The following is a 26,019-nucleotide window of genomic DNA, read 5'->3' on the forward strand; positions in this document are numbered from 1 at the left end:
TAGTGTTATTTATCTGATCTGTAAGCCAAAATATTTGCATCTGAATTACAGTATTTAAAACTGTGGTCAGCTGGCATGTGGGCATCCCAAAATAGTTTTATTTTGGAGAGATAAGGGCAGGCATGTAAAAAAGAAATCCAGATTTTCTGATGGTCTGATAGTCTTTTATACAGCACAGATGGGAGTTGCGCGTTGGGACAATGTGGAATCCCTAACATAGCAGACTCTGAGGGAATTTCCCTAGGAACTGCGTGTTCTAACTAATTTCCCTGTGCCTGAAACTCTCCAGAAGCATCCAATTAAAATCACAGAATCCACAGGGTTCTGCTGCAATTATGGAAACAATTGTCCAGGAAACATTAGGCAAGAAAATACATACTCTATGTCCCAGGTAACCGTTAGGATGGCCACTACCTCCTCCACCCCAGCAACATACCACACAAACCTCTAACTACACCTTCTCTGGACACTGTATACCATCCCGCAGGCCATACACCGGAATCTGGGATCTATATGCCCTAAAACCTTGAAGAGGGCAGCAGGATAGTGACGCTGATTGGCTGATGTGGGGAGGACCTGCAACAGTGCAGTCACTGCTTCCAGAGGTGGTTTGCAGAGGAGCTGTTGTCAAGTTACAGTGACCTGGCATGTCACCTCTGGTATACTGATAAAACCTTTAGTTATGTTATGGCAGTGACTTGGAAGCAATTTGAATTTGCACATTAATCAATCAAAACCTAAATATTAACAATTTAACAACTATCTTTGGTTTGTTCAAAACATACACATCAGTTCTCTGATTCTTTGAGCTTTTACTTATAAATTCTGTGTCTGATGCCATCTCTCTCTCAGTAACACCTGAAGGAGGAGCAAGGCTCTGAAAGCTAACGTTTTCAAATCAACCTGTTGGATTATAACCTGGTGTTGTGTGATTTTTGACAATGTCCACCCTCGTCCAAAAACCGTCACCTCCAAATCCTGGTTACCTTTCATATTTACATTTTCACAGGAGTCTGTTTATAATGCTAGACATTTAAAACATACAATATGACAACTACTGCTGGGACATGAGAGGATGGTTTATCTTCATATTGCCTTGCGTGATGAGGGACCTGTCAGATTTCAAGTATACTCTGTATTTCTGAAGAGACCCTGATCAGAAACTCCTGTCAATGAATTGGAGATCTTTCTTAACATAAAAAAAGGCTAGGAATAGAGCGGCCACTGACTGAGATTGCTAGTCCTCCGAAAATCCGGCTCATGGCTTACACAGAGAATCTGGTGAACATAGAACACTGCTCAACAGTTCTAGGAGCCAAAGCAATCTGAGACAATGCAGGAAAGATTTCTACAGTAATGTGGAGTATACAGATTACATTCTCAGCCAATCTTTCCATTAAAACCATAATTGCAGTGTGGGAATGAGAACATGTCCAGGAATTTAAGGCTGGCGTGAACTGAAAAAAAGTGTTTAAATTTAGGAGCAAATACCGCAGATTCTGGAATCTGTACTGAAAACAAAAAATGCTGGAAATCACAGCGGGTCTTGCAGCATCCACGGAGAGAGCAAGCTAACATTTCGAGTCTAGATGGCTTTTCAACAGAGTTAATGTGAAGTGTGGAGGGGGCAGCATTTTTGCAATAGTCGGAGGTAGAATGCCAGGGGAGAAAGGGTGTTGATTGTGCAGATTAAGTGGGTGGAATGTGAGAATGTCAGAACAATGGTGTGTCTAACTGCCAAACTGGAAAGAACAAAAGTGTCCCACTGGAGTGGAGGGAGGTGAGAAAGCAAGTGATGACAGAGAATGTAACAAGTAAAGCTAACTTTAGGTCAGAAAATACTGACTATGGCTTCTGCATAGTTAATGGTTCAAACAAGAGTACATTTCCCACTAGGCTACCCTAAGCTTTTCCAAAGTGATTTGTCACTCAAAGTCCACAGGTGGCCACACAGCAAGTTACCAGTCTCAAACTTGCTACAGAGGAGACATTGTATCAGTGATAATGGGAACTGCAGATGCTGGAGAATTCAAGATAACAAAGTGTGAAGCTGGATGAACACAGCAGGCCAAGCAGCATCTCAGGAGCACAAAAGCTGACGTTTCGGGCCTAGACCCTTCATCAGAGGAGACATGTTCATTCTCAAAGGAGAGGAAACGAGATTATTGTTTCCAAAATTACAAACTGATTGGCTTACGTTTACAAACATACCATTTGAAAGTACTGCAGTCAATTTAGAGATCATAGAATGCTGTTTTGCCCAATCTGTTCAAGAAAACAGTGGCCTGGGTTTACTGATCAGATACTTTAAAGGAGGTCTTACAGAAAATTTACTGCAAGAAGCATTCTTATGTGAAGCAAAATTCACCAAGATCAGCTAAGAGAGGATTCTGAAAACTGTGCCTCCTTTTCCAGCAGTGAAGTGCTGTTTTCTGATTTAAGAGAAACTTATTAAGAGCAGATAAATGTGGGGCATGCCACCAGATGAATAAGGATTTGGGATAACGTGTGGATGTGTTTGGGTCCAGTGAGTGGGGTGGGTCAGGTCTGGGGTGAGAGGTGATCAGATGGGTCATTGCTAAGTCAGGAGTTCAGTTTAAGTCACCCAGGAGTTGACACAGTTTTAAATCCTCTAATTTTTCCTGGGCTAACTCTTCAGCCTTGTCAGTTGAACATTTAGAGGTTTCTGACTCTATCTCAGAATAGGGGACATTTTCAAAGGGTCCTAGATGCAGAGTAACTGCCCGATGGAAAATTCCAACTTCCTCGACACCCCCTGCAGAGTCATCTTTGTTGGGACTTTCACATGGCTTTGGTGTGCAATTCTAGTCTACACTGTTGCAATGTCCATCCTGCTATTGGAAACTTTGGGCCAGTGTGTTTCAGTAGAGTAGGTCTGGCAGCATCTGTGAAGGGTCAAACAGAGTCAACGTTTCAGGTACAATGACCCTTCCTCAGTCTGGTCGTCAGTCACAGGGCCCGAAACGTTAACTCTGTTTTTCCCTTCACAGATGCTCCAGACCTGCTGAGCTTCTCCAGCAACTTTGTTTTTGTTCCTGATTTACAGCAGCTGCACTTCTTTCCGTTTTTACTTTGTCTCAGTACAGTGTTGAATATGTCAATGGGGAATGTCAATATTCAAAACAATATTCTGTAATAAAACACAAAACTTTTTTACATGAATCAGATTTTTAAGTATTAAAAAAAATCACTTACCTTGGGAAGCACTGTCAAAGGATTTAATTAGCGTTTTGACAGTTGGTGATGGTTCAGAAGAGGTAGATGATCTGCGACTCAGACCCATTCCTTGTCTTAAAGCTGCCAGGTCACGCTCTACAGCATTCATGTAATTGTACATACGTCCCCGCTCTTCATCCTGCCTAAAGATCAAAATAGATATGACTACAATGTATGTAATAAATATCCCAGCTTATCAAGCACAACCCCCTCAGAATAAATTTGATTACTGTCAGTTACGGCTTGGATTATGTTGTTAACATTAGAGCTGAAAGGAATATTTTTCTTGTAGCAAAAACTAAAGCTAAAGGAAATGCTTTCTTAAATATCAGGATTTATATACAGAGTCCCGCAACAGTAACTGATCTCAGTCATACCACAATGCAGAAGACAGGGCAGAAGCTAAACATTTCCATGGACACACCAGATACAACTCCTGGTGGTTCAAAATGATGTAAATCTCTTAGCTGTGGTTCACTACCTTTGGGATTTCCTCAAAATGCATAAAATTGGAAAACTCTCCAACAGGAAATGTTTTAAGTGTAATGAACATTTTTAAAAACTCAATCCTACCACCTCACTATATCCTAAACTAGCACTTTCTAAAAACACTTCCAGCTATTCTTTGATAATAAAATGTGAGGCTGGATGAACACAGCGGGCCAAGCAGCATCTCAGGAGCACAAAAGCTGACGTTTCGGGCCTAGATCCTTCATCCTAGGCCCGAAACGTCAGCTTTTGTGCTCCTGAGATGCTGCTTGGCCCGCTGTGTTCATCCAGTCTCACATTTTATTATCTTGGATTCTCCAGCATCTGCAGTTCCCATTATCTCCAGCTATTCTTTAATCAGTTTACATTCCTTTTGGTTCATTCCATAATCTCATTATCTGTTGGATCCTCCTCACTCCTAAATCTGCCTTCACTATAGCTGTCAATTCACTTACATCAACTTTGGCCATTCCTTTCAAACCCCTGAAATCTTTATTTCTGTTTCTAAATATATACATTTCAATGTGATCAAGATCAACTCTGTTAAAACCTCATTGGATACAGCAACACTTTCATTACTTTTGTCTATACAATAATACTGAAAGAAACATGACATTGGGGAGGCAGTCACTAACCGGTTAGCACTACTGCCTCGCAGCGCCAGGGACCCGGGTTCGATTTCTCCCTCGGACGACTGTGTGGAGTTTGCACATTCTCCCTGTGTCTGCCTGGGTTTCCTCCCATAGTCCAAAAATGTGCAGGTTAGGTGGACTGACCATGCTAAATTGCCCAAAGTGTACAGGCATGTTTAGATTGCCGGGGTGGGGTGCTGGGGGGGAGGTGGTTTCCACACTGTGGGGATTCTACGACATACAGACTTAAGGTCCAAGACATGCAAGGAGTGGCTTCATAATTTCAATGGATGGATTTCTCACTTATCTATTTACTTCATTTGATGAAGGGGCTATGCTCCAAAACCTTGTGATTTCAAATAAACCTGTTAGACTATAAGCTGGTGTCATGTGACTTCCAACTTTGTCCACTTCAGTCCAACACTGGAACCTCCACATCATCACTTATCCACTGTTATTCTTTAGCCCCTTGGTAATTGATTTACTGCTGGAGGATACTTTTAATATGCTGTTCTGAAGCATGTGTTATCATGGGTCATGGAAGATTCTCAGGCTTTCATTATTTTTAATTGGCTTAAATCTTCCTATTTGGTTATGCTTGATATATTTTTTTCTGACTCCTCTTGCCCTCTAATAACTGAACATTTGTTTGCCATTTAGAAACTCTGTCCAGACTGCCAGAGCTATGACTATGGAAACATAAAACATGTCGAGGACAATGCTCCTTCCTATAATTTCCTGACTGGAACTGAACCCTTCACTGGATAGAATCTAAACAGGATTCTGTACAATAGCATAACTCCGTTTGATTTATTCTGTACTTTTTTTGAAAAAACACACTCTAGGCAAGCAATGGGTTGACTGCTTTATAGGTTCACTCAAAGTTGTCCCAATCGAGACCATATATCACCGCTCAACTTTGGAATCATGTTCCAACACTATTTGTTCATTTACAATGCATTATAAAATCTATCAGTTTAGATATTTGCCCAAGTCTTTAACCAATTTATATTGTTTTTGCTTGTATCATTCTTGCCTGCAAAATTTCAAACCAGCGACAAACATGGTGATTGTATTAAGAGTATGTGAGGATAATAGAATTCACTCACTAAATATTATAGACTGAGCCTCATATTGCTACAATTTTTATACACGTAACATAATCTTGACACCTTGTGGAGCTGTAAACTGAAACTGCTAGGCATATCACAAGCTGCAGAAGATCCTTGATTAAACAGTTATTCTGTGTGACTTAAAACTATGCTGACTTTCAGTGATGAGTTTCCTTTCTCAAAGGGGCAGATAATTGAAACATGGCTCCATCTTAGGAGCAGGATAATAACCTGGATAATTTATGGGACATCAAGCCCTCTTCTAAATGTCAACATATTAGGATATCTGGGCATAAACGTCTAAAAAAAAAACTCTCAAACATGGAAGATTTACAATATAAGAATACCATTTGAAGTCAACTTTCTATTTAGCAATAACTTTGCTTCCCATTTGATGTGAGACTTAAAGCATTATGTAGATCATCATCTCTTGCCTTCTGAAAATCCAAAAATATCAAGAGACTCCCCTAAACAAACCAGCAGTGGCCATGCTGTGCTTTAATGATTAGTTTTCCAGTGTCCATGACTGGTTTTCTCAAAATGTTTTCCTGGATCTGCCATTAAAATGTACTCATCCACAGTTTGGTATCGCTAAATGCCACTTCAGGATATTTTTTATTTTCCCCTCTGATAGCCCTTCCTCTGATCACTTACATACTTGTTTATACTTCTGGTTCCCTACCCAATCTTCATGAACCAACGTAAACAATCAACTACAGCTCATGACAGACTGTGTTCACCTAGACTATAAAAATGTACAAGCAGGCCATTTGTACCATAAAGTCTGGTCCACCATTCAATGAGTGATCCTCCTGCCTTTTCCCTATAACCTTGATTCCCTTTAGATTAGATTCCCTACAGTGTGGAAACAGGCCCTTCGGCCCAACAAGTCCACACTGCCCCTTGCAGCATCCCACCCAGATCCATCCCCCCATAACCCACACACCCCTGAACACTATGGGCAATTTCCCACGGCCAATCCACCTAGCCTGCACATCTTTGGACTGTGGGAGGAAACCGGAGCACCCGGAGGAAACCCACGCAGACACGGGGAGAATGTGCACACTCCACACAGACAGCCCAAGGTTGGAATCGAACCGGGGTCCCTGGTGCTATGAGGCTGCAGTGCTAACCACTGAGCCACCGTGCCGCCCATTGATTAAAAATGTCTACTTACCTCTAAATACATTTAACAGACTTGGCTCTACAGCACTCTGCAGTAAAGAATTCCACAGATTCACAACCTTAAGTGAAGAAATTCCTCCTCATCTCTTTCTAACCATGTAACCCCTCATTCTGAGAATATGCTCTCTAGTCCTAGACTCTCCAACAAGGAGGAACAACTTTTCAGCGTCTAGCCTGTTAAGTTCTTAAAAATATTGTACGCTTCATTAAGGTTGCCTCTCATTTTTCTAAATTCCAATGAGAATAGACCAAACGTACTCAACCTCTCCTCATGAGAAAATCCCACCACACCCAAGATCAGCCTAGTGAACCTTGTCTGGACTGTTCCCAATGCCCATATATCTTTCCTTAGAAAAGGGGTTGAAAATTGTTCACACTATTCTAAATGTTGTCTGACTAATGTCGTATACACTTTTTGCAAAGCCTAGCTCAAGATAAAGCTCTAACTAACGTACAACGTACCAAATCACATCACAACATCCCACGTACTTGCGTGCCTTCACTTCCTCTAGTTCCTTCGTGAGCTTTTCAGTTTTTTCCATTGATTCCTGAAGTCTGCGTCTCAGGTCACTGATTTCCTCTTGTGCTTCCGACTTAATATCATTTGCGATGACAACTGCAGTCTGGAGGTCTGCCTGAAACTGTCGCCACTCAGCCGACTCCTCCTATTTTTAAAAATGTTTTGTTTCAAATAAAAGATGCCAACATTGTGAGGGCTCATAATGGTACCATGACAAAAATAAGCAAAATTACACTGAAATTTGAGTTGTAACACTTTGTTTTCGTGAATGATTGAAGCTTCTCAAACCCATCTTATTTCAATGCAGACTACACCTTCCAATGCTCACTCGTTATTGATCCATGTTACGTAATCAATCACACTCTCTCATACCTTGACCACAGGTGGACTGTAATATCACTCAAGTCACCTTGACAAGAGGAGGATTAAGCATTACTCCTGGAAGTGGGAAAACCCTAAAGGAGTTGGAAAACAGCAATCCCAAATCACTAGCACATCTTTCCCAACTATGGCTACTGTATCAATCAGTATATGGCATCGGGCATGGAGGGAAGTCAACCAGAGAGTTTAAAAAATTATCAATGACATTTAATGTAAGTGTAGATCCAAAAAGAGGAAAATTTAGAAGTGGTTAGCTTTTATTTGTGCCAGGATTTAAATAGCTAATTTTCCAAGATTTTTCTATAATGACATTGAAAAAAGCCAAAATGAATAACTAAGTAAATGAAACAACCTACTCTGAGCCTCCTGTTTAGGATCTTGGTCTCCCTGTCCATATCGTGTTTCTGGTCTTGAAGTTTTTTCACTGAATCTGTGGAAAATAAGGACCATGGTAAATACTGATATTGAAAACTTGCACTTGTTCATTACATCCAGCTGTAGCCAGCAGGACAGGCAATAGCTGCAGAGAGAGCAGTTAATTTTTCTGGTCAATAATTTTCCTTTAGAATGACTGAAATGTTACTCTACTTTTGTCCAGAGATGCTGCCTGACCTGCTGGGATTTTCAGCCTTTTTGTTGGTTTTTATTTCAGATTTCCAGTATGCAAAGTGTTTTGTCGTATTTGGGCAGAATTAAAGTCGATCCTGAATAGACGCGCAGGGCATTTGGGAGAAGTAATCAGAGGCGTGCAGGGACAGCCTGCTCCTTTGGTTATCTCTGACCACTGGTAGGTTGCTCCACAGCCTCCTGTTTCTTCTCTGTTACAGTCTTCTAGCCCCCAGGCCACAGAGTCTGCTATCAAACCCAATACCACCAAATTCTAGTAATGACCCAACATCAACAATCTCCATCCTCAACACTGCTTCAAATTGCACTCTATATTAAAAGAACCCAATTAGTTTCTTGCTCACTACTACCCAACACCTCTCTGTGTTCCTAATCTCAACAAACCACACCCTGCTCTGCATCTGCACCCCTCACAAACAGTCATCTGTAGGGTGATACAAACATGTTACTGATGTAAGTATGAGGAGACACACATCAGGAATGGTGGAAACAACTGATGAATTTGACAGAGAAGTTTTCGTCTAAAACATCTGTGCTTCAAATTAAACACATACATCGAGTGCACGATGGGGAAATAAGAACATTTTGGATTCCTGCTGTAGCTACTCTAAAACCTTCCAGGACATTGAGGGCCAATGCTCATCAGTGTAAAACTGGAGTTCTTGCTGAAGCTGACATTTGATATAACACTACTCCAGGAGACTGTGCCGTGGTGACATCTGTAATCCTGATCATCTTGAACTGGATTTCATTTAGCATGGTTCAGGACCAGCTCATCAACTACTCATAATGGCTCCAGATGAAGTGCGCCAATATACTGAAATCTGGTCTATCATCACAATCCAAACTAGACTGAACAAATTAAAGTTAGAACACTCAAGCCAAGAAACATTACTTCTGTATTTAGGAACAAAAAAAATCAAATTATCTAACGTTGATCAATAAGAGAAACATATGGCAGAGGACAACTTCTCAGGGCATCTGTTCAACACGTCATTCAAAACAGCACCTCTGACAAGTGTGGCACTCCTTCAATACTGGTACTCTAGTATTTGTGGACTGGAAGGCAGGATGTTAGAAGTTGTCTGTAAAATGATGGTGGGGTTGGGGGCCGGGGTGGGATAAGAGTCTGTGGTTCCTTTAAAAGATGACTCGTTCTTTCTAGGTTTAGAGATTTTTTTTAACAAATGTGCAGCTGCACAGACAGCTCCTGAAATTGAAACATTTGTATCAGGAGAGCTATATAGTTAGCAACTCAAGCAGTAGATTGTTTAGGCAACCAGTTTGAATCAGCCAATTAATTTAAACCAGGCACTTAGAGACGAAAAACCAACGAAATTTAAATCTGATGGTTTTGACAACCTAAGTCCAATCCTATAGTAAGAAATTAATAAGTTATCAAGGGTATAAAAGAAGATGGTATTTGAAAATCTGTGTCTAGCAACAGCCATCAGCTAAAGTTAACAACCATCAGCTTCTAAACAGAAAATCACTGGTTCTCACAGAATTCTCTAAGCTCTCAGAATAACCAGCATCTAACTAAAGGTATGGAACACTCTTGGCTTATATTCCTGACACAAGAATTCGATGGAGAGAGGCGTTCCTGTCAAGAATTTAATGGAGAAAGGCAATCCTGACTGAGGATCAGCAAAAAGGGCATGGAGCATTTCAAGAACGAATCTTGGCTGCAATTTTGAGAAATTATAGTTTTGGTTTGTATAAGTAGGACTTCAATTTATGAGAACAGCATGCCATTAGAAGTTTGTTTTATTTGGGAACAGTTAGTAGTTAAGGGGAAATTGATCAGTTTCTTAGTAGTTCTATTAATTTGCTCACTTGTTAGAGTTAGGTAAATTGCTACTTGTTGATTATACAGTGAGTGAAAGGATTTCATTTTAGTTAACTACTCCTTTATAAAGCTTTGGGGTGAGAGGCAGCTTATACCACTTTCACACTTCTTTTTGCAGACTGCGAGGCGAGGCGAGCCTAAACCAGTGTTTCAGTTTTTGTTATCAGAGGGAGTTGATCTTTGCTTTATAACAGTAAACAAAAGCCTGACAGTGATAAAATGATTCACATTCATGCAGTATCCAAAATGTGGCAAATACTCATGCATGTAACTTTGTCCACCAGTCTCTAGGAAGCATAAATACTTTTACACATGATTGAACAAGTTATTTAAAAAAAAACTGCAGGGACAATACTTCATGTATCCTTTTGAGATAGCAGGAAGTGCCGATGTTGGAGTCTGAGATAACAAGGTATGGAGCTGGAAGAAGGCTGAAGAAGGGTCCCAGCCCGAAACGTCAGCTTTCCAGCTCCTCTGATGCTGCCTGGCCTGCTGTGTTCCTCCAGCTCCACAGCTTGTTATCTCATGTATCCTTTCACTGCCCATTGCATCTGAATGCGTGTGAAATGAAGCCAGCATATGCTTTAAATTTAAATTTATTGTGGTACTTACAAAGGCAAAGCCAACAAAAACAGAGAGAGTAGGGAAAATATTGTTTTAAGAAAAAAGAAAAAGTTGAATCATGATCTGTTTATGGGCAGGTGAGAAGAGATGACTTCTTTTCAAGAACTTTATACAGAAAAAAGGTTCACTAGGCTGCATTCGAAATCTCATCATGTTTACGGTTTTTAGTCCAAGAGCTGTTGTTTTGCACAATATGAATTTGTTGACAAACAGATCCCAGTATAATTTTTTTGAGAGAGTAGGAACTGCAGATGCTGCAGAATCTGAGATCTAGGCTCGAAACATCAGCCTTCCTGCTCCTGAGATGCTGCTTGGCCTGCTGTGTTCATCCAGCTCCACACTTTGTTATCTTTGATTCTCCAGCATCTGCAGTTCCCATTATCAGAGATAACAAGCTGTAGAGCTGGATGAACACAGCAGGCCAAGCAGCATCTCAGGAGCACAAAAGCTGACGTTCTGGGCCTAGACCCTTCATCAGAAAAGGGGGATGGGGAGATGATTCTGAAATAAATAGGGAGAGAGGGGGAGGCGGACTGAAGATGGACAGAGGAGAAGACAGGTGGGGAGGAGAGTATGGGTGGGGAAGTAGGGAGGGGATAGGTCAGTCTGGGGAGGACGGACATGTCAAGGGGGCGGGATGAGGTTAGTAGGTAGGAAATGGAGGTGTGGCTTTGCATCCCAAAACCAGCCCAGCTCGTCCCAACCTGCCTAACCTGTTCTTCCTCTCACCTATCCCCTCCTCCCACCTCAAGCCGCACCTCCATTTCCTACCTACTAACCTCACCCCGTCCCCTTGACATATCCGTCCTCCCCGGACTGACCTATCCCCTCCCTACCTCCCCACCCACACTCCCCTCCCCACCTATCTTCTCCTCTATCCATCTTCAGTCCACTTCCCCCCTCTCTCTATTTATTTCAGAATCCTCCCCCCATCCCCCTTTTCTGAAGAAGGGTCTAGGCCCGGAACATCAGCTTTTGTGCTCCTGAGATGCTGCTTGGCCTGCTGTGTTCATCCAACTCAACACTTTATTAACCTTGTTATCTCTGTAGTTTGTTGAGCCAGCTTGCTGCAATAACGGCATTCCACCATGGGAGGGTGTTGATTTACTTTCAAAGCCATTGATCGAAGGCATGTTCAGTTTACCAGAATCGAACAACTGCAGCTGGAAGTTCCAGTAATGCCGTAACTAGTATTCAAAATCTTCTGTTCCTTATTCGCCTTTACACTTTTCCTTCCCTCATTTTACATCCAACAAAAATGCTTGTGTAAGGGCAAACTAAGTCTATCATATATAACATGTGCCCTTCTCAAAACATTATGGCACCACAATGAAATAACAAAAGCTCCATCATGTTAATTTCAGTTATGTTATTATAGAAAGGTCAAAGCATCAATAATCTAAAGATGGAATGATCTTCGTAAGTAGTAATGGCGTTGAAATTTTTGTATGTGTACTTACTTCTTGCCCTACAACACTTGCCTGTTGCAATTTAACATAGTTATTAATTTTACTTAAAGCCATAGAGCCTTTGGGCCAACCCTTCCATGCCAACACACATCCTAAATTAATTAATCTAGTCTCATGTGCCAGCATTTGGCCCAGATCCCTCGAAACCCTTCCCATTCAGATACCCATCCAGATGCCTTTTAAATGTTGTAATCGACCAGCCTCCACCACTTCTTCTGGTGAATCATTCCCATACATGCATCACCCTCTGTGCGAAAAAGTTGACCCTCAAGGTCCCTTTTAAATCTTTCCACTCTCACCTTAAATCTACGCTCTCTAGTTTTGGACACACCCATACCGGGGTAAGACCTTGGCTATTCAGCCTATCCATGCTCGTCATAATTTTATAAACCTTTATATGGTCATCCTTCAGCCACTGGCGCTCAAGGGGAATAGCCCCTGCTTATTCAGCCTCTCCCTACAGCTCAAACCCTCCAACCCCAGCAATATCTTTCTACATGTGGGCAGCACGGTGGCTCAGTGGTTAGCACTGCAGCCTCTCAGCACCAGGGGCCCAGGTTCGATTCCAGCCTCGGGTAACTGTCTGTGCGGAGTTTACACATTCTCCCCGTGTCTGCGTGGGTTTCCTCCCACGGTCCAAAGATGTGCAGGCAAGGTGAATCGGCCATGTTAAATTGCCCGCAGTGTTCAGGGGAGTGTGGGTTATAGGGGGATGGGTCTGAGTGGGATGCTCCAAGGGGCGGTGTGGACTTGTTAGGCTGAAGGGCCTGTTTCCACACTGTAGGGAATCTAAAATAATCTAATCTAAATCTTTTCTGAACCCTTTCAAGTCTCAAAACAGCTTTCCTATAGAAGGGAGACCAGGAGTGAATGCAGTATTCCAACAGTGGCCTAACCAATGTGCTGTTCAGATGCAGTGTGACCTCCCAACTCCTACAGTCAGTGCACTAATCAATAAAGTTAAGCGTACGAAATGCCTTCTTCACTAGTCTACCTGTGACTCCACCTTCAAGGAACTGTGAACCTACACTCCAAGGTCTCTTTGTTTGGTAACACTCCCCAGGACCCTACATTTAAGTGTATATGTCCTGCCCTGGTTTGCCTTACCAAAATGTAACATCTCACATGTATCTAAATTAAACTCCATTTTCCACTCATCAGGCTCATAGGCCCATCAGATCAAGGTCCCGTTGTACTCTGAGAACCTTTTTCCACTGTCCACTACACCAATTTTGGTGTCATTTGCAAACTTACTAACCATTCTTCCAAATTGAAGTCATTTACATAAATGACAAAAATAACTTCTGAGTGAGTCTTTCAAGGTTACCCTCCAAGATCCGCTCACCAATCTGTGTCTGCAAAAAACAGGAAGATCCTCGACTGAATCACCCATCTTTGCTCCTTCTAATTGCCATCTAATGGCAAATATTTTCCCACATGAATGCCCTTCAGAAACTTTACTTTGCAACCCTAAATCAATCTTAGCTCCCAGCTAGAACTCAAGTCTATACAGGACACAATCTTATCAGAGTCAACTGGACGCGATAGGAAAACTACAAACTGACAGCTCCTGAAACATAAAGAATTTAGCTATAACCCGCCAACTAAGCATTAGCAGAATTTATATCCATATTTTTCAGTTGCTATCTATAACCAACACAAGTTGGAAATGAAGGATTAAATTTCAAATGTTTCAACAACTCAATTTCACTGCACTTACTCTCCAAGTCTGAGATGATGAGATTGTCATGGAGTTTGACTGTTCGATGCTGCTCCACTTCATCCTCTAGTTCAAAAATGGTCTCTTTCATGTCATTTATCTCTGTTTCCTTCTCTTCCAGTTCAGCTCGTTGTTTCTCCACATTCAGATTAAGGTCATCTATCTGTTTTTTGGCTTCTTCCTGGAAAATTCTGTATTCGTCTTCAACCTGAGACACAAGCAATGCAACACTAAGAAAGCACTCTGATCACAACACAGGGAAACACTTTGCAGGTAATGGATGATACAGGTGGAGTTTGAGAAGAGCAAATGGAGGACAAAAAGAACTAGGTAAGCATTCTTCAACACCACCACAAACAAATGATCTGGCCAATATATCTCATGACTGAATGTGGGATAATGCAAGTTTCTAACAATAAAGCAGTGATTATGGTTTCAAACCACTTTGCTGGCTTAAAGCACTTCAAACCATCTGTAGATTGCTAAAAGTGCATGTCTTTTTCTTTTATTTAGGATCAAAAACTTTAATATCACTCCTCATGTCGCTTGCTGTTATGCAAATTAGAAACAGTTTCTGCAAGATCCATTTTCCTCTCTTTTGTCCAAATGGTTACACTGGTTTGATACCATGAGATATCCAGCTACCTGATAGGTACAGGGCTGGTGTATTAACTCAGTCACCAATTATAGCCAGTGCCCAACTTTCATCTCATCACCAGCTTCATCCTTGGACTCTAAGTGATTTACACCCATCTATTCACTTTTGTCAATATTTTCTTACAGTTTTCATCTTTCCAAAGGACCAAATACAATCTGCACTATGATAGTTGCCTGGTAAACTCTTGGGAGGCCTTGAAAGAGGAGATGATCAAGATATGAATATGAAGGTTAAGAGCTCCCTCAATAACTAAAGAAAGAAATTAAAATAAAACAGCAAAGGGATGCTTGTGGCAAGTTCATGATGATAATAGACAGTTCAAAATGAATAAAGATATGTAGAAAATATAAAACTAAAGTGAGAAACAGAAGGAGCAAAGAGTTTATGAAAATAATTTGCTGGATAAGCTCAATGGGTGTGAGAACATCTGTGAAGAAAAATCAGACATGATTTTTCAGGTCTGGTGACTCTTCCTCAGTTTCTGATTTACAGCATCTGCAGCTCTTTTGGTTTTTATGAAAATGAGTTTATGGGCAACATAATCAGGAGATCACTGATTTTTTTTTAAATAAGCTTTATATTAAAAAAAGCATAAATAGTTGAAAGAACAGGGGTTAATTAGGAACCAAAAGACACTTCTTAAAAATTTATTCACTGCAGACCATTTGAGATAGGTATATCCACAGCGCTACAAGGGAGGGAGTTCCAGGGCTCTGACCCAGCCATGCGACCAAGTCAGGATGTTGTGTGGCTTGGGCAGGAACTTGCAGATGGTCTCAGTGTGACCCCATTTTGAGGCTTGAAAATTGTCATGACACCTCTTTGGGAAGTACAATAGTGGATTCAGAGGTGGGATGACTTATGACAGTGAGGGGAAGAAGAGGAGGAACCAATGCTGCCTCCAAGCTCGCATTCCATCAAAATTTCAGTCACGACTCCACCTGATGTCCTAACTCTCACTTTGGTCAAGGCGTACTAGTTGTTAGGGGTTAGACAGTACCTTCTAGCTCTGACCCTAAGGATCTTCAGTAAATTTCTGTGGCACCATCTTGTAGACAGCACAAACTGCTGCTACTGAGCATTGGTAGTGCAGGGAGTGAACGTCTGTTGATATGATGCCAATCAAGCAGGCTGTTTCGTCCTAAATGATGTCAAGCTTCTTGATTATTGTTGGAATTGAACTCATCCAGAGAAGTGTAGCAGCAGCATGGTCAAGGCAGTAAATGTTTACTTCACATTGGTGTTGACTAAAGAGGACACAGTTAATGCAGCAGTAGAAAAGTTGGAAGGATAAAAACAGATAGAAGGGATACTTCAAAGTCACTGGTCAAGAGTGGAAACTCTACCATTTCAATTGCTGATTAAAGAAACTATGGAAATTGTGGAACCTGTGATCGCTATTTGTCAACATTCAATAGTTATGGGGATGGTGCCTGAGTGCTACAGAATTGTAATTTTTACAGCTCTGCCTTAAAAAAGCAGGAATAAATCAATGAACTACAGACCAGTGGTGCAGTATGGCATAGTGGTATAGACAGCTAACAATCCAAGACGAAAATAAATTGCCACCATCGCGATGATGGGGAAGTTTAGGACATGTGAGCTTAAAATCGGAGTCAGGCCTATCAGGAGAGGTATTAAAATACATTTCTTCATACAAAGAATGGTAGAAGGATGGAACAATCCCCGACAAAAAGCAGTAGGTACCAATTCAATTAATAACTTAAAATCATATGTCAAAATTTTTTTACTTGCCCACTGTCTGGAAGGATATGGTACAATGGTGAATGGATGAATATAAACAGACCAGGCTCAAAGGCTGAAAAACAAACTCTTGCTCCAACAAAATAATTATTTTACTTCAATAGGCTCCACAATTTAGGAACAACGTCAAGGCTGGGGGAAGACGAGAAGGAGAGTTACTCAAGTGGTATTGGCAACAAAAGTGGGACACTTAGATGAATGTAGATTGTGCTTTTTTACAAATAGCAAAGGTTTAGGATAGATTTGAGGAACTGAAAATTCTGAAGCTTTGAAAAGAACTGTTTTCAGTGACAGAAGGATCAGTACTCAGACAATAAATATAATAGATTGGCGACAGAACACACAGATGTCATAGATTCATACAGCATGGAAACAGACCCTTCAGTCCAACCAATCCACAATTACCATGTTCCAAAACTAAATTAGTCCCACCTACCCCATATCCCTCCAAATCTTTCCTATTGATGAACGTTTTAACTGCACCTGCATCCACCACTTTCTCTGGCAGCTCATTCCACACAACAAGTGCAATCAACCTCCTATGCTCCAGTAAAAAAAGTCTCATCCTTTACAGTCTATTTTTATAACTCAAACTCTCTGTTCTTAGAAGCACCCTGGTAAAACTTTTCTGAACACTCTCAACGTTAATAATATCCTTTCTATAACAGAGCGACCAGAATTGGACACACTGCTCCAGAAGAGGCCTCACCAACTTCGTGTACAACCTCAACATGACGTCCCAATTCCTTTATTCAGAGGTCTGAGCAATGAAGACAAGCATGCTAAATGCCTTCTTCACTATCCTATCTACTCAAGATACAAGTTTCAAAGAATTATATAACTGAATCCCAAGGTGTGTCTGTTCTACAACACTATCCAGGGCACTACCATTAATTGTATATGTCCTGACTTGTCTGTATTACCAAAATGCGGGTACCTCACATTTATCCAAATTAAATTCCATCTGCCACTCTTCAGCCCATGAACCCAACTGATCAGATCTCTTTCAAATCTAAGACAACCTTCCCACTGTCCACTATACCACCAATTTTGGTGTCATCTGCAAACTTACTCATCCAAATCATTTACGTAAATGACAAACAAAAGTAGATCCAGTACTGATCCCTGTGGAACACCGCTACACCGCTAGTCACAGCGTCCAGTTCGAGAAGCAACACCCTCCTCGCCCCACCCCCACCATCCTATGTCTCTTACCATAAAGCCAATTTTTAATTCAACTGGCAAGTTCACCCTAAATCCTGTGTAATCTAACTTGACTAATTAGTCTGCTAGACAGAACCCTGGTCAAAGGTTTTACATGTATTTTTCTTTAAGCAGCGAGTTATGATCTGGATTGTACCGTCTGAAAAAGCGTTTGAAGTAGCTTCAGTTGTAACTGAAAATTGAAAGGATAAACATTTGAAGGGCAGAAAATTGCAGGATAGGGGAAAATGATGAACGAAAAATTCCTAGTACAAATTAAACAGCAAAAGACCAAATTTCAAGAAAACACTCATTGTTATTTCTAGTCACAAAAAGTAACATCACTGAAAATAGAAGAAGAACATTCAAGATTTCAGTGCGCACTAGCTCATCATTTGGGGCTTGTTCAGACGAAATGGTCTGATAGATTGGACATTATATGAGATGTCCTTATTTTTACGTTTTTCTTCTAACTTCCCGAAGTCACCTACAGGGAGGATGAATTATACAGGGATGTTGTACAAGCACATCTGCAATACTACTGCACTCTGAAGCATCATATATTTACATACCTGTTGACTGCAAAGCCAGGTCAAAGAAATTTTGTGAAGTCTGCTAAGGTGCAACTGAGAGCTCTAAATACTTTATAATGGCACCTTACAATGGATTGTGGAATCCAGTTTAGTTGGAGACATTAAGGGCTTACATGTCAATCCAGTTTCAGAGTTGGATGATTTGCACAGGTCACTAATTGATGATTGAAGTATTCATTACTTTTTACACCAAATTTAAGCACTGACATGAGCCAACAGGGAGCACACTTGAATTTAAAACTTTCTATAGATATAGTTTACAAACCAGCAAACATTTTTAGGAATTGATTTTACTGGATTCCCTTGTAAGTGAAATTTGCTCATAATTTAAAATAACTATCCTACCTTAGCGAGAGTATCCTGTAGTTGGTTTGCATCATTGCGAGTGTGGGCCAGTTCTTCCTGCAGGTTATTATATAAGGCCTCAATTTTCTCTTTGTCCAATCGTGTAGTCTCCAAGAGTTCTTGTAAATCTGACTTGTCGCCTGCATTGTGAAAAGCATACAAATCTGCAACCTTCTGTTTCTCATGCTCTAACAGAGCCTTGAATCTGTTCAGTTCAATCTGATCATTTGCAATAGTTGCTTTATATTCTTCCAACGCTCCAGCAAGGGCTGTTTTGGCTTTTTGCTCTGACTCCATTACTCGCTCCATTTGATGGTTACGTTCTTTGAGAGCTCCAATCAATTCTTGAGCATCTTTATTGTCTTGCTCAGCCATTTTCAGGGTGTTGCTTAAATGCTGCTGCACTCCAAGAAGTTGCTCACGTTCAAAACGTGCATTTTCAGCAAGGTCCATGTATCTTTGTTCTAACTCCATGTAGCGACCACTTTTTACATCTTCATCTAAAACGTAGGAAATGTGGTGTTCATCTAGCAAAGAACAAAAATACTCACTCTGTCGACTGAAGTGTTCTAATTTATCACTTTGTTGACACAAGGAATCCATTAGAATGACCTTTTCCTCTCCTAACCTTTCATTTTCAGAATTCAACTCTTGTGTTATCTGCTGAAGATCTGCCAGTTCCTGAAGTGTAGCTTGGAGCTCCTCTGCTGTGCTGTGTTGATTTTCTTCCATCTGGTGAATGCGCTCTGTTAAACAGGCCACCGACACCTCACTTACATTTCCACTACTCCCTTTCCTTGAGCGCTCCCTACTTGGTGCACCCTCAGACTCAGATGATGATGATGGTGCATCTAATGCATCATCGCTGGAAGTAAGTGGTTGGTAGACCTCACTGGACTCACTGTCCAGGTTGTCCAGAGAATTGCTGCGGTTATCAGTTAATGTGTTCTCCTCTTGGCTCAACAGATCTTCCATAGAACCAGGTGCTGATCCCTCCACTGAAGAAGTTAAGGTACCACCATCACTCTGATTACCAGTAGCTACATCAGGACTTGAGGATTGTAAGCCAAATAATTTCTCCGCACAATCTAATTTTTGCTCCAAAGAGAAGCCAAGAGCATTTAATCGATCTTTTAACATTCGGTTCTCATTTTTTAGCTGATTTAGCTCATCCCGGATTGTACTATTCTGTTCTTCCAACTGGAGGAGGCTTGATTCCACATCTCTAGGCTGAAGGGGTACGGTATCTTCTTTTACTTCAATTTCCTCCTTTCCCCCTTCTTCCAAGAATTCATTGCTCAGTCCCAGCTGGGCACGCATGTCTCTGAGTTCGTTTCTAAGATGCAGGATCTCCACATCCTTATTTTTAGCTAAAGTGAGAAGATCTTTAACCTTTGCTTCGAGAGCAGTTTTATCACTGATCTGGCCATCAGATCTGGACTTACTCATTCGGGTTTCAGACTCTGTTGACATCCGGCTGCGTGAGCGTTTAGCAACATCATTACCTCCCTGGCCGGCAGATGAGAATTTTTTGCTTATGCTCTGTCGTGTCCGATCACGGATTTTATCTCTGTTCCAACTGATTTCTTTATTTCCTGAAGTTGCACTCCGTTTTGCTGTGGCACTCACACCTAATGACACAAATAAAGGACACTTAATTTCAATACTTTATCCATTTTTCTTACATCAAGTTGAGCAATTGCCAAAAGACAGTGGAAAAATTCAAAAACATAATTATAAAAATGACAACCTTTTCATTCACAATCTCCAATAAAGCAACTTCTGAGCTGGAAACAGCAAGGTTATTCAACAATGAAGTGCAATGCGGTGTGCTGAAATGAAGCCTAGGGAATTTTCTGCCACAAAATGTGGTTGAATCCAAATCATTGAATGTTTTCAAGGAGTTAGGCAAAGCTTTCAGGGCTAAAGGGATCAAAGGGTAGGATGAGAAAGCGAGTTCAGGGCACTGAGCTGATTGATCAGCCACGATCATTGAATGGTGCGACAGGATCGAAGAGTCAAATAACCTACACCCTCTCCTATTTTCTACGTTTCCACTCCTTACCACTGACGTCTAAATACCAAGGTCCATTTTCTTCATCATCATCTACCATCCTACCAGTTACATAATTTAATAATGGAGTTGGTGACTAACATTGTTTCCTTCAAAATCCAGCAGCCTGCCTACACCTGATGGTTTTGCAGAGTGTAACAACAAATGTCAGCACAGAATGGGGAACTTCCAAGAAGAGTTGCTATAGTCTTACATATAATCTACTGAATTCCATTATGTACTCTTCTATTTAGTGATCTTTGCTCTTCCTGGATGTCAAGATTTTACTATGCCTCATAAGCAGTTAGTAAATCTACTATTTGATTATTTTTTAATCTCTGAAAGTTTAGGCTTTCAAACCTTCACCAGGCCCATATCATCATTCTCTAATTATGAAAAAAATCTTCATATCCCACTTTTGTATGGTAGCAGAAATGCCAAGGCTATACCTTCTTTCCTCTTCAGTAAAGAAATGTAAGATCACATGATTACTTTATTTTTCCATCGGCTGTAAGGGTTGCATTCAGGGTAATCATACATTGATACTTTGGATTACGTTGTCAAATTCTTTATGTTTGTTGATTGCATTATGGGTTGAGAATTATGCCTCTAGGCATTCCTGTGCATATCTATGTTTGACTTGCGCTCCTATGGCTACGTTGTCCCACTTAAACTGACGGCCTTCAATGTCCGAGTGTGCTAATATTAGGGAAAGTCTGTCAAGTTGTTTTGCAGTTAGCTGATGTTCGTGTATTCTGATGGCTAGTTTCCTTCCGTCTGTCTGACATAATGTTTGTGGCAGTCGTTGCATGGTATTTTGCAAACATGCATCCGCATGTCATGGGTATACGGGTCTTTAATCCTTCTGAGCGTTTGTAAAGTGCAGTTGTGGGCTTGCCTGCTAGCGGTAATTCCCTAGTGGTCGTAGGAGTTTCGTTGTCAGTTCCGACGTTCTTGATGTAGGGCAGTGTGGCCAGTGTGTCAGGGCGCACTGTGTCCTCTTGATGTGGTCTATTTAGCAGGCACGTGCAGATAAAGTTGAGGGGATATCTGTTCATAGCAAAGATTTTGTACAGGTGCTCTTCCTCTTTCTTGCATAGTTCTGGCATGTAGCAGTGAGTGATGGTCCATTTAAATAGTGTCCTAACACAGTTCTGTTTGTGAACATTGGGATAGTTGCTGTGGAAGTTGACGATTTGGTCAGCGTGAGTTGTTTTCCTGTATACCGAGGTTTGTAACTCCCCATTGGTCAGACTTTCAACACGGACGTCCAGGAAGAGAAGCTGACTGTTGGTGTCTTCTTTCATGAATTTAATCCTGGCAAATATGTTACTGATAAGGTGCTGGGTCTCTTCCAGTTTGGTGACTATAATGGTGACAAGTATGTCACCCAGGTACCGGATCCACAGTTTAGGTTGAATTCAGAAAAATGTTCTAGTCTTTGCATCAATGCCTTAGCAATGAATCCTGAGATGGGTGACTACAGATCTATGGAAAGGTCACCAGACCCGAAACATTAACTCTGATTTTTTTCTTCATAGATGCTGCCAGACTCGCTGAGCTTTTCCATCAATTTCTGTCTTTGTGCCTGATTTACAGCATCTGTGGTTCTGTTGGTTTTCACAAGTCTGTTGAGTATGTTGTCATGGCTGATGGAGCTGCTGGTCTGTGATCCTGGTTCCTCTAGTAATGTGGCCAGAGTTTCTTTATCTAATGGGATATCAATTGATGTGAATAATGCTGCGGCATCAAAGGATACCATAATCTTGTCGTTAAAAATTTTTATGTTCGGGGATACTGAGGGATTCTTGGGTTGAGTGGCTGGAATGGAGTGATCCATCGACTAGGTGTTTCAGTCTCTGTTGTAGGTCCTTGGCCAGTTTGTGTGAAGGTGCACCCATCAGAAGGACAAAAGGTCTGCGGGATATGTCTGGTTTGTGTATTTTTGGAAGTCCATAAAAGCAGGGGCTGTTGGTGCTTTCTGATTTCATTCTCATGTAGTCTGTCTGGGTTATTTGTCCCGCATCCTTTAATCGCTTTAGTGTCTTGGTGATCCTATTCCCTAGCTACAGTGTTGAGTCTGTAAGTGTTTGTATCTGCGAGCTGTGCCTGTACCATCTCAACGTAGTCTGGTTCATTCATAATGTTGGTCGTGCGCCCATTGTCCGTTGCTGGGATTATAATATCCTTGTCTTACTTCAGTTTTTCTAGTGCTTTTCTCTGCGATATGTTCAGGGTGTCCAATTCTTCCCTTTTGCTCAGTGTGAGGATTATAGTTTGTCAGATGGCTTGTTGTGTTTTGCCTGTGAGTTTGGTGTCTTCTAATGTAGTTTCCAGGGCAGCCATGAAGTCTGTTTCTTTGTTCGCATCTTTGTGGTTACAGTTCAGTCCACAGAATAGGTCAGCTTTCTCAGTTTCTGACAGACGTCCACTGGATAGGTTTCTTATCCATTGTGTCCGGTTTGTTGTTGTCCTTGTCTTTGTGGTGGATCAGTTTACAACGTTTCTCTTGTAGCTTGTGTCACTTCTTTGTTTTGGTCCTGTGTTATTTGATGGTGATGGTCTGTTCTAGGGTTGTAGTCCATTGCTGTCCGTAGTGTTTAGGTACTGTGATTTTTGGTGTGAAATTTCCCGTTCATACTTGTAGAGTCAGTTATGGGCATCATTATTCATTAATAGTAGCATTCTGCGTCCATTCTGTTCAGCTATTATTTATGTCTGTGGGGTGTTCAGTGGAGGTTTGTACTTCACACTACGGAGTAGTACCTGGTTCCTGAGGCATTTGTGAAGAAAGTGAGATAATGGGAACTGCAGATGCTGGAGAATTCCAAGATAATAAAATGTGAGGCTGGATGAACACAGCAGGCCAAGCAGCATCTCAGGAGCTCCTGAAATGCTGCTTGGCCTGCTGTGTTCATCCAGCCTCACATTTTATTATCTGTGAAGAAAGTGAAGTTGTTCACAGGTAGCATTTATTCAGTTGGCGAAGGTTTCCCATTGTTGGGCAATGTTTAGCGTGCTGCGCCCATAGAAGTTTAAGGTTTTGTAGAGATTTGTAGTTCGGGTAGTAGGCAAGGTTACTGACTTGTTCACCAAGTTGGCCTGTTTTCGTTCAGATGTTTCGTCACTGTGCCAGGTAACATCCTCAGTGAGATCTCCCATGAAGCAATTGGTTCCACTCCGCTTAGAATTTATACTGTCCAGTCTGTTATGGCGAGTCCCAGAGGTCTATAGCCCATTGAGTCTGCGCTGGTCAAAAGTAACCAAATAACTATTCTAATCCCATTTTCCAACACTTGGCCTTCAGTCTTGTATGCCTTGGCATCACAAATGTACATCTTAAACATTATGAAGGTTACAGGCAGTGAGTTCCAGATTCTCACCATCATCTAGGTGGAATATGGTCTTTGGTCCCTGACAAGTGCCCGTAATACTTCTAATCACATGCTAGCAGTTTAGCTTCTGGTCGTTAGGCTGTTATCACAGATCTCAATTCAACAAGAGTAGAGTCACCGACAGTAATGGAGAGGTAATTTCCAGGTAGTGAGCGAAGGAAGATTATAGAAAACTTTGAAATTTTTTTTGTTCTGGATGTACCCTGTTCTGCCATAAGAACAGTGCTTTGTATTGGAGAAAGTGAACACTGGGATAAAATCATACCTTGTTTCAGATGCTAATCAGCAATTTTTTTAGGGCAGGAGATAACCAAGGAGCGCTAAAACATTTTTAAATATGATGGGTATAATTGCAGTGATGAATGAAAATAAATGGCTGCAATGCTATGTGTTATTACGTCAGTGATAAGTTTAATATGCATGGTATTATCGCTTCTCGCAGGGTTTCCAACCTTCAGGACTCAGTGACCTAAACGTACTCATGTTTACATTGAAATGTGCTCTTTGGTGGCAACTGAAAAATGTGTATGATATTTACACTGAAACAGACTGGCAATATGATTCTAACTGCAGCTAGTTCTAAAAATGTGGACAAGAAAGAAAAGGAGGTAGGGCAGAGGATTATGCCCTCTAGTCCCAGATTCTCCCATAAGGAGAAACAACTCCACGTACCCTGTCAAACCCAAGAATCTTATTTTTAAATAACGTCACTCTCATTCATCTGAACTTCAACAGTACAGTCCCAAGCTACTCAACCTTTTCTCATAAGGCAGTCCATCCATATCCATTATCAGCTTAGTGAACCTTTTCGGACTGTCTGCAATGCCACATGACCTTAAGGTATAGGATCAGAATCAGGCCATTTGGTCCATCGAGTCTGCTCTGCCATTCAATCATGGTTTATGTATTTCTCAACCCCATTCTCATACCTTCTTCTCATAAGCCCTTCATCAACACTTATGAATCGAGAACCTATCCATCTCTCTTGAATACACTCAATGATCTGGCCTCCACAGCCTTCTGCGGCAATGACTTCTACAGGTTCACCACCCGTTGGCTGAAGAAATTCCGATCCACTTTAGTTCTAAAGGGTCAGTTCTTCTTTCTGAGGCTGTGGTCTCAAGTCCTAGTCTCTCCTTCTAGTGGAAGCATCTCCTTCACAGCCACTCTATTCAGGCCTCGGTACTCTGCAACTTTCAATAAATGGCTTCCTTATCTTTTTAAGTTCCAGAATCCTCAGATGCGCCCCATATGATAAACCCGTCACACCCCAGAATCATTCTTGTAACCTTGCTCTAGACCCCTCCAATGCCAGCATATCCTTCCTTAGATACAGCGTCCAAAACACACACAATACATCAAATGGGAGGACAGCCTTACACAACCTCCGAAATATATCTCTGGTCTTGTATTCTAGCCTTCTTGAAATGAATGCTAATATTCCATTTGCCTTCCTAACTGCCAAATGAACCTCTTTGTTAAGCTTAACAGAATCCTGAAGTAGGATGCCTAAGTATCATGGTGCTTCAGATTCCAGAAGCCTTTCCCTATTTATAAAATAGTTTATGCCTTTATTCTTTCTATTTAATGTATAACCTCATATTTTCCCACATTGTATTCTATCTGCCACTTCTTTGCCCACTCTCCTAGCTTGTCCAAGTCCCTCCGCAGCCTCCTCACTTCCTCAACACTTGCTCATCCTCCACAAAGGATAAGAGGACCAAAACTGTTCACAGTATTGTAGGTGTAGTCTGACTTTATGCCTTGCATAATTTTAGCAAAACTGCCTTACTTTTATGTATCAATTCCTTTGAAATAAAGGCCACATTCCTTTTGCCTTCCCTATTACCTGTTGAACTTGGCTGCTATCGTTCTGTGACTTGTACAAGACGACTTGTAAATCCTCCTGTTCTGTAACTTTCTGCAGTAGTTCTCCACTTAAATAATATTAATCTCTTCTACTGATCCTGCCAAAGTGCATAACCTCACATTTCCTATTATTTTCCATCTGCTAAGTCTATGTCCACTCGCTTAACCAGTCTATATCATTCTGCAGAGGTGACATCATTGTCACCATTTGTCTTCCCACCAATGTTTGTGTTCCTACAAATATGGCTACAGTACATTCAATATCCTCATCCAAGACTTTAATTTATACTTTAA

At 41.2% G+C, this 26,019-nt stretch overlaps 1 protein-coding gene across 6 annotated transcripts in view; it reads right to left on the reverse strand.

The window, feature by feature from the left end:
* specc1la (sperm antigen with calponin homology and coiled-coil domains 1-like a) overlaps nt 1-26,019 on the reverse strand; it is a 304,469-nt gene that overhangs the window by 166,599 nt on the left and 111,851 nt on the right. For 4 of the 6 annotated variants that reach the window (XM_059655174.1, XM_048555846.2, XM_059655171.1 and 1 more), the window contains exons 4-8: nt 18,409-20,039; nt 13,846-14,053; nt 7,913-7,986; nt 7,118-7,320; nt 3,217-3,380 (exon numbers count right to left, since the gene is read on the reverse strand). In XM_059655174.1, the coding sequence (XP_059511157.1) occupies nt 3,217-3,380; nt 7,118-7,320; nt 7,913-7,986; nt 13,846-14,053; nt 18,409-20,039 (2,280 nt within the window). The remainder of the gene's footprint in view (nt 1-3,216; nt 3,381-7,117; nt 7,321-7,912; nt 7,987-13,845; nt 14,054-18,408; nt 20,040-26,019) is intronic. The other 2 variants (XM_059655173.1, XM_059655172.1) reach the window with 1 other exon arrangement.

Source organism: Stegostoma tigrinum, chromosome 26 (genome assembly GCF_030684315.1).
Source record: "Stegostoma tigrinum isolate sSteTig4 chromosome 26, sSteTig4.hap1, whole genome shotgun sequence".
NCBI lineage: Eukaryota > Metazoa > Chordata > Chondrichthyes > Orectolobiformes > Stegostomatidae > Stegostoma > Stegostoma tigrinum.